This window comes from Phoca vitulina, unplaced genomic scaffold (assembly GCF_004348235.1).
Source record: "Phoca vitulina isolate PV1807 unplaced genomic scaffold, GSC_HSeal_1.0 scaffold29, whole genome shotgun sequence".
In the NCBI taxonomy this organism is placed as follows: Eukaryota; Metazoa; Chordata; class Mammalia; order Carnivora; family Phocidae; genus Phoca; species Phoca vitulina.
The window spans coordinates 25,064,174-25,073,378 of record NW_022589732.1 but is presented as its reverse complement, the minus strand read 5'-3'; the positions used below and the strand labels follow the sequence as shown (position 1 = coordinate 25,073,378).

General features: G+C 62.6%; 1 protein-coding gene across 1 annotated transcript; it reads left to right on the top strand.

The window, feature by feature from the left end:
* Positions 1-1,492: 1,492 nt before the first annotated feature.
* LOC116644216 (synaptotagmin-15-like) lies at positions 1,493-8,949 on the top strand. The gene is made up of 8 exons (XM_032423566.1): positions 1,493-1,499; positions 2,410-2,602; positions 3,098-3,240; positions 4,428-4,723; positions 5,839-6,009; positions 6,620-6,740; positions 7,742-7,921; positions 8,763-8,949. Exons 1-8 carry the CDS (start codon positions 1,493-1,495, stop codon positions 8,903-8,905), a joined length of 1,254 nt encoding a protein of 417 aa, XP_032279457.1. The 3' UTR covers positions 8,906-8,949.
* Positions 8,950-9,205: the final 256 nt, after the last annotated feature.

The window sequence follows — 9,205 nt, the reverse complement described above, 5'->3', positions numbered from 1 at the left end:
TTCGGGGGTGGAGTGGAGAGAGAGGCCCTCCTGGGTAGAGATGCAGGGACCCCCTTCTCACCTGACCACGAAAAGAAAGTAGCCACACTTCCTCCTGCCCCTGCGAAATGAGGGGGACCCCAGTTCACCACCCATCCCGCCTCGGGTCAACCAGCGCTCGGGCAGGACGGAGCTGCACACTGACAGCCTGGTGAGCTCCCCATCTTGTCTACTCAGCCTCCTCTGGACCGTGATAGGCGCAGGTGCCAGGCAGGAGCGGGGCCCATACTCGCTCTTTGGACACGACCTACAAGGCTGTAATACAAGACCGACCCTCCCTCTCCGCACACATATATCCCTTTCGGTCCCCAGCTACAGACGCCGCCTCAAGGTCTCAGATGCTCCCACCAGAGCGCCCCGCAGGGACGCTGGGCGCTGCCCCAAGAAGGGACGCATCCTCCAATGGGGCGCACGCCGGGTGGGAGCGGGCACAGAAACTGGACGGCCCTTACTCGAGCCTCCCATCAAGGCTGCGTCCACTGGTCTCGACTGGCACTGCCCCTGCGGTCTAATAATCATCACTACAATAATAGGGGCTGCGGGTGTCGAGGGGACCCAGACGACGCCACCCTGGTCACATAATCACCACTGTAGTGGCTGGCACTCGCTGTGCACCCCCAGCCCCTCACCTTCAGGCCAAGTCACCGATCTAAGCCGTGTCCATTACGTACTTTCACCCAGAGGGAGTACTCTTACTAACCCAACTGAGGACAGAGAGCCTAGAGTGCTGAAGGAAACTGCCCCAAGTGGGGAGCCGGCGTCGGAACCCAGGCGGGCCGGCGGCAGAACCCGGGCTCTCCGACGCCTCATTATTTTGTGTGTTTCGACCGCGGACGTGTGAACTTCAGCGCCGCACCGCGCGCCCCCGCGGCCGGACAGGCTGCGCGGGGACCCGGGACCCCGCGCGGAGAGTCCGCCCTGGGAGCCGGGCAGGGCCCCAGAGCCCGGCTGGGTGCTGGGCCAGGGGCGTTGGGGAGGGGGGCGCAGCCGCAGCCTGCGGGGGGCCGCGGAAGGTGGAGGCGCACTCCTACACCGGCAGGTGGCTTTGCCCAGGCGGCCGGGCGTAAAGGGCCGGGTGCTGAACCCTCCATCAGACGCGGCGGCGAAGGCGTTAGCCCTGGCCTCCCGGACCCGGGGGCCCTCGCACCCCACCCCGCCCGAGCCGCGGGGAGCCCCGGGCACCCCGTGCGGCCCAGCCCGGAGCCCTGCAGTTTCCGGGCGCTCACCCGCGGCTCCGCTCTGGGGCGGCGAGCAGGGCTGGCCGGGGCGGAGCTGCGGCGTCCGGGGGCTGGCTGCCTGCCCCCCGCCGTCTGCCGCCAGGGCCCGGGCGCAACGGGGGACCGCCCCCGCGCCCGCCTGACGGCCCCCGCCGGGCCTTAAAAGCCTGCCCCGCGGCGGCTGGAGGCGCGGAGACCTGGGCGCCCCAGCCCCGACAGCCGGCCCGAGCAGTCCCATGGCAGGTAAGTGCCCCCCGCCCCACCCTCGCCCCCAGCGCTGCGCCCGGGCCCCTCGGCCCCCAGTGGCCGCCCTCTGCCTCGCCCCGCCTGCCCCGCTGGGGCTCAGTCCGCACCCTGCGTGTGGCTCCTAGCGCGGGGCGGGGTGAAGGGGAGAGTGAGACCCTCTCCTCCCAGACGGTTGCGGGTCAGGAAGGGTGGGGGCCCCGCCTTCTCACCAGTCCCCTCGGTCCAGACCCCAGAGCCCGGGAAGCCCCTTGTCCGCACCTGACCCGAAAGAGGCACCTTCTTCGCCCATCGAGGGCAGGCAGCCGGCGCCTGGGAACGAGCGTGCCAGGGCTCTCAGGGGGCGCTGAACGCGAGTGGATCCGGACAGGCCCCCGCAAATGACGGGGTGCAGGCAGCAAAGGGTCCTTGTGTCTCTGTTTCTCACACGCCCCTTTCCTCATCCACACTCCTGTCGCCTTCAACTGACTCCCCTAAGTGTGTTCATCTTGATAGAGGGTTGAGGAAGGGATTGGGTTTTAGAGAAGGTTACAGAATTCAAACATGAGTCCAGCCTCTCAGCAGGTTCCAAGACCCCAGAGGATAGGGCCAGGAATGCAAACCCGGGCATCATCCCTTCCTGGGCTTTCCTTAAGTACATGATGCCCACACTCAGGCTTACTCTCAGCCTGAACAGGAACCCAGGGAAGATAAAGGTTCTGGTAAGAGCAGATTCAACGTCTACTCAGGAGCACAAGAAAATGGTTCATGGCTGCTTTCCAAAGGAACAGGAAGCTTGCTTCTCTGTCACTCCCGGGGTCCAACCCAGGGGGTGAGGTTGCTGCCCAAATTGGGCCCCCCAGCAGGCCAGTGGTGTGAGGGGGAGTGGCTTTCCCCAGGCATCACAGTCCTGGTGGTCTCTGCCCCCCAGAGCAGGTGGCCCTGGTCATTGGGGGCCTCGCTGGGGGGCTGCTGCCACTCCTGTTGCTCATCTGGGTGAGCTGCTGTCTCTGGAAGAAGCTTCGTGCCATGTTCACCTATGAGGAGCTGCCGGGGAGCACCGCTGCGTCCGGCATTCAGGGGGGCAAGCTCTACCCACCACATGCCGGGACCCAGCCAAGCAGGTGAGGCAGGATGTGGGGCCAAGCAAGCTCCTGGCCTTGCTTAGGGCCCTCCCCGTGGAGTTTCCCTTGGAGTAGGGTGCGAAAGGGAGGTCTGTTTATGGAGCGCCTCCTTGTGCTACAAAGAAACCCCAGAATCATCACTACGAGCTATGGGGCAGGCATGATGAGGCTCATTTTCCAGATAAGGAAAGACATATGTGGCAGGTCCAAGGAGCAGGACTAGTAAGTGCCAGAACAGGCATTAGAGTCCAGGCAGAGTGACTCCAGAAGCAGTGCTCCTTCTGCAAGTCTCCACTGGCTGCAGACAGACAGAGGTGTTGGCTTTGGGGGGGGGGGCGGGGCGGGGGCCCAGAAAATGGTGCTCTTGCCTCCTCCTGGCTCCCACTGGCTTTTCTTCCTACAGCCTCTGGCACTCAACCCCTATGGGCTGAGCGCACTGAGGCCACATTGTTCTCTTGCCGCCAACACGTGTGTCATCTCCCCCCCTCGGAACAGGCCCCCAGGTGTGCCATTCGTGGTGCTCCCTTCCCTCCAAGACCGAGACTGGGTACCCCTACACCGTGGAGAGTGGGCCCAGGCCCCACGGGACCCCCGCCTCGCCCCGGAGCCCCTGCGCCACCCCTCCCGCGGCAGCTTTGGTGAGTGCTCCTGCCAGAGCCCGCCTGGGCTCAGGCTCCCTTCAGGCCAGGGCGGGCCCATTTGCTTTCATGGGCCTGGCTCTGGAAAACAGCCTGGACCAGCAGCCCCCCAGCGAGGCCCCCAGTTACCAGGTCTGCTTGTTCTGGGGGCAGAGACCACCAGGACTGTGATGCCTGGGGAAAGCCCACACCGCTGGCCTCCTGAAGGCAGAATTTGGGCAGCAACCCCACCCCCCCAGGTTGGACCCCAGGAGTGAACCAGAAGCAAGGCTGTTGCTGGCAGGGGTGTGCCCAGTCTCAGCAGTAAAGCCATTTCCCTTGGGATCCCAGGGCTCTGGGCAGAGTCTTCTGGTTTCCCTTGGAAAGAGTTGCCCAGGGACCACTCCTTCCAGGTACTTGGGTTTACCGAATGCCTGCTGCGCCCCCAGCCTGTGCCAGATACGGCCTCAGGTGCCATTGTGGAGTTAGACCTCACCATGCCTCTGTGGGGGAAGAGATCTTCACCCCATTTTATACATTCATAAACAGAGGCTCAGAAAGTTAACAGTGCCCTGCTCAAGGGCACAGAGGCAGTAAGCAACAGATCTGGGATTGGAACCCAGAACGCTCAGTGGGTTCTGTTCTAGGTTGATAGGTTGGCTGATCCAGAGGGCAGAATGGTAGGAGCTGGGCGCACAGCTTTCTGCCCACCCCTTTGCTCTGAAGACCTCCCAAGATACCTTCCCAGGAACCACCCAATGATCAACTAGTCCCAGGCATATACCCTTCTAATTTGAAGAGGAAGGAAAGAGACAGCACTTTATCACTGAGACATCTTCTGGACCCCATGGACAGGAGCCAGGCCAGGTGCTGGGCACTGGGTACCCCCCAAGCAGGCCCTGACCTAGGCGTTGGGGTTAAATGAATACTGAACACTCTGCTGGGGGCCTCAGAGCGGAGCAGACCTGGATATGTCATGCCTTAGTGTTGTCAGGCTTCCTGGAGGAGTTGCCCTAGAGAGAGGGGCTGTGCTCAGTCTGGAGAAGGGCGTGGGGCGGATGCGGTCAGGAGAGGCCAGTGAACGGCTTGCTGGAGGCTCAGTCAGGAAGAGATGGGTTGGGGGCAGGGATGGTGAAGCCCAGAGCTTACTGTCCCCCACGTCCCTGCCTTCCTCTGGCCTGGCAGACTGCCCCACCCCTGTGTTATAGGAAATACAGGCATGATAGGGACCATCAACCCAGAGCTATACAAGTTCCTGGAGGACAAGAGTGAGACCGACTTCCCCGAGGGCTGCCTGGGGCGGCTGTGGTTCTCCGTGGAATACCAGCAGGAAGCCGAGCGGCTGCTGGTGGGCTTGATCAAGGCGCAGAGGCTGCAAGCCCCCTCGGAGACCTGCAGCCCCCTGGTGAAGCTCCATCTGCTGCCCGACGAGCGGTGCTTCCTCCAGTCCAAGACCAGACGCAAAACCTCCAACCCGCAGTTTGATGAGCACTTCATCTTCCAGGTATGACCTCTGGAGCAGACAGGGTCTGGCTTCCAGGGAAAGAGCAGATATTGTGCAGGTGAGCCCCAGCTTCCTGTGACGGCCAGGGCCCTGCAGCCCCCCGAGGCCCCTAGTGCCACCAGCTCTGCTTTACCTGTCTGCCAGGTCAGGGCCTGCAAGAGCCCGGAGCCCTGATGGTGCGGGTAGGGGCGAGACCGGGGAGGTGAGGGGGTAGAGAGCTGGGCTTCCTCTGTCAGGGAGAGAAAGAGAAAACACATTCTTGGAACACCTACTGGATGCCAGGCTCTGGCCCATGGGGCTCTGGAGAAGCAGTCCAAAGCCCTGGATCACGAGGGGGTTTCTGGCAAGGTGATCCCTGGAGCAGGGGCAGGAGCTGGCCCAGCCTGTCGGAGGCGAGCGCAGGCCCCAGGAGCCATGGGGTTGCAGGTGGTGCCTTGGCTGGCCCGAGGACAGGCAGGCGCAGGGTCTGGAGGTGCACAGTCTGTCAGGGCACTGAGCCAAGCCCACAGGGGCCTGGGAGCCTGAACAAGTGACTGGGGGCCCTTATGGGAAACCAGCCATCAAGAGCTGCCTTGAGGCCTTAGACAAACATTTTCAAGAGCCGGGCAGCCGGCTGACTGGCCAGGTGAGGAGAGACCACTCAGCATCCGGGAAGAGTGTGATTGCTGAGGCCAGAGCCCTAATTCTTGCCTTCTTCTGGGCCCGAGAGCTGGAGCTGAAAAGAGAGCTGGCATGGGGCCCAGCTCCTGGCACTTTTGCTGAGGGTCAAGGCCGTGGGAATTCACAGGTGACCTTGCTCTTCTCAGGACATGAAGAGCCAAGACAGGTAGCCGTCTGCCCAGCGTGGCTGCACGTCATGCTCACAAACTTACTTCTGTTTACTCATCACTTCCCTGCCCTGTCCCCACCCCAACTTGATCCTAGCCTCTCTGAGCTTTATGGGGGAAGGGGAAGGAGACGAGAAAGAGAAGAAAATCTAGGATGCTTGGGTTTGAGGGCTGCAGGTGCCTGGCTGAGCCACCTCTCACCAAAAGCTCCTGTGTCCAGAACAGCGTGCCACACCCTCCCATCCCGTCTCCACGCCCGACCCCAGCCCAGACCCTCATCTCTCCCAGGTGTCCAGCAAGAGCATCACACAGAGGGTACTCAGGTTCTCCGTGTACCACGTGGACAGGCAGAGGAAGCACCAGCTCCTGGGCCAGGTGTTCTTCCCCCTGAGAAATGAGACTCTGGCAGGTGACTGCCCGCACGTCTTCTGGAGAGACCTGGAGGCCGAGAGCAGGGAGGTAAAGGTCAAGGTCACCCACCACATACCGCTGCGTGTCAGACTGCCGTGGGCAGCCGGTAGTGTGGCCCAGCGCCTGCTGGCCGATGTCAGCCCAAGCAAGTGTGACTCGGGGTCAGGGGCCTGGGCTGCAGCCGCACGGGACCGGGGGCGGGGTGGAGATGCTCCTGGGCAAGGAAGGGCCGCCTGAGGTTCTTTTGCCCTGGAGACCAGATTACCTGGAGCAACTTGATTCCCATCCAAACCAGACACCTGTGAAAGGTGACACCCCAAATGGACCAGCCAAGGAAAATACCCTCTCTTCTCCTGCGCCCGCCCCGCCCCGAGAGGACCCAGGTAGCTTGGAATAGGCTTTGGAATCCCCTAGACCTGGATTTGAACCCTCAGCTCTGACCCTCACTACTATGTGATCTTCAGCTAGGCCCTTCGACTGTCCAGACCTCAGTTTCCCCATCTGTAAAATGCCGGTGGGCTGAAAGGAGAAACCGTGGGTGTGTCACCCCGTCCCAGTGCCTGACTGCTGGGCGGAGGGAGGAAGGCTGTCGGGAAGGTCCCACGGCTCCCCCGGCACCTGCTGAGTGACGAGGGCGCTTTCCCCCCGGCCTCTCCAGCCTCCCTCCGAGTTTGGAGACCTGCAGTTCTGTCTCAGCTACAATGACTGCCTGTGTCGCCTGACCGTGGTCGTGCTGCGAGCCAAGGGCCTCCGGCTCCAGGAGGACCCGAGTTTCGTCAGTAAGTTTTCCTTCTCAGGGCAGGCCCTGTCCTGTGAGCCTGGGGCCCGGGGCTGGAGTCTGACCCTTCCCTCTGGCCCTCCAGTTTCTGCCTGCATGCGGCCCACCACGGAGTGCTCGTTATCCCCTGTGATGTGGGAAGCCACTTCCTTATACTGAGCCCAAGACTGAATCCCTTTGGCCTCCACCAAGACCCCTAACACGCCTGAGACCAAGTCTGCCCCTCCCAAGGCAGTGTCTCGGCTCCTTGAACGGTGCTGTCCTTCTGCCTCCACCTCTGTCCTTCCATGAAGGAGTCCGGTTCCTCCAGGGCTAGGCCCCTTGCCCCACCGCCCCCCGGGAGGGCTCCCTGTACACGAGGCAGGACGCTCGGCTGGAAGAAGACGCATCCCAGGCCGGCAGGGAGCGCGGTGCCCTGCTTCCTCTGGCCTCCCGGAACCCAGCAGCTGGAGGAGCGGAGCCGCAACGTCCTGCCCTTATGTGCACCCCCACCCCCACCCCCCGCAAGGTGGTAGCTATCTGCCGCCTCTGCGTCTCCACATCCAGGTCACTGGAAGCAAGTTGTCATTCAACCTTCCACTGTGGATCCAAAACCCATGTGAGCCCCACCCCAAAAAAACTTGGCCCTCTGAAGGAGAAGGGGTTTGAGGGGCCCCAGGGAGCCTGAGCACTCAGCAGGCAGGGCCCCTCCCCACCAACGGGAGGGATGGGCGTGTGGTGTGGTGCCAGGCTCTGGGAAACAAGGGCCAGCCGAGCCGTGGATGCACTCAGGAGACACAGAGGAAGGAAAAGGAAGGGAGGGAGCCAAGCGTTTCCTCGGGCAGCGTAAGCTCACACACTAATCAACCTGTTTCCTCTTGCAATGCCCTCTGGCCACAGCAGCTGGGAGAAGGGGGGTCCTGGCGCCCAGGGTGGGCGTGTGCCCTCCCAGCCAGACCTCCCACGGGCCAGAGGCTGGACTCTGCCTGCCCCTCCCAGCCCACGGTCCGCACTGCCCCTTAGGTGTGTTTGTCAAAGTGTGTCTGATGAACCACAACAAGGTTGTCAAGTGCAAGAAGACTTCGGCTGTGCTGGGCTCCGCCAACCCCGTGTACAGCGAGACTTTCAGCTTCAGGGCCGACCCCGTGGAGCTGGACACGGCCAGCCTCAGCCTGACAGTGGTGCAGAGCGCCAGAGGGGAGAGTAAGGCCGCCCCCCCACCCCGGGCTGTGGGGGAAACGGGCAAAGGAGGAGCGTTCAGGCAGTATGGACCCACAGAGTGAGGTTTCTGCTCTCTGCCTAGGGAAACTAGAACTCAGAGAGGCTGAGATACTCGCCCAAGGACACAGAGCTTGCTAGCAGGAGAGCCGGGATTCACACCCCGCTTTGTTCCAGTTTGACTCTCCGTGGCCCCATACGGAGAGGTTAAAGGGTGGCTTCTGCTACCCACTCTTGGAGCAAGCCACCAGAGAGTTTGGGTGGCGGCCTGGCTGCCGGCCACCAGCCAAGTGACCTGATGCTGAGGGTCGTTGTGTGCCCTACCTTGCCTCATACCTTCCAGACAAAACTTTAGGGTCCTGGGTGAGGTTCAGGGCGGGTGACAGGACACCCTGTGTCCACTCGCAGCATCTGGGGGAGCAGAGCCATCGGGCTAGCTGGCCTCACGGACCAGAGCTTCCGGCCCTTCTCCACCATGGCACTTGGTGGGAGAAAATTGTTGAATATTCCCTCTGAACATACAGTGGGCTGATGGAAGAGGGCTTCTTTCTGGAGGGGCCCCTTTCTCCCTCAGCTCTTTGACGTGAGGTTGGCTTAAGAGTGGATGACCCCAAAGGGCTGGCTCTCCCCACCTGGGTGCCCTTCTCCCCCTATGTCCAATTGCAGAGCAAAGCCAGGATCCCTTTGGGGGCTGTCAGCTCGAGCTTAAAGAGGGAGGGGGCCGGCTCCGTCCTTTGAGAGGAGGAGTAAGAGAGAGAAAGAGAAGGCCCGAGGTGAGGTGGTTTCTGTGCTCCAGGGAATGATGGTGTTTTTCCCTCCCCCACAGCCAGCCACCAGCTGGGCCGGGTGGTGGTGGGCCCTTACATGTGCACCCGAGGCAGACAGCTGGAGCACTGGAATGAGATGCTCAGCAAGCCCAAGGAGCTGGTGAAGCGCTGGCATGCACTCTGTCCCCCGCCTGAGCCCTGACTCGGCTGGGACCTCCGGTCTGCCTCCGGAGCCTGTCCTCTCCCACGGCAGCCACAGGCCTGGGTGCTCTGGCCAGCACCCCACTGGGCTGCCAGGCCAGCCCGAGCCGGGGCAGCGTGCGTGCTGATGCACAGGAGAGAAGAGGGGACGAGAGAGCCCCAGCCAGGTCAGCAGCGTGGCTCGCCGCCATCTGCCAGCCTCAGAGACCCTCCCGACTCACTCCATCCTCCTCCACCCGTGGGGCTGCCTGGGCTGCGAATCCCAGCCCCAGGTCAGCACAGTCTCCGCTGGACCGGAATC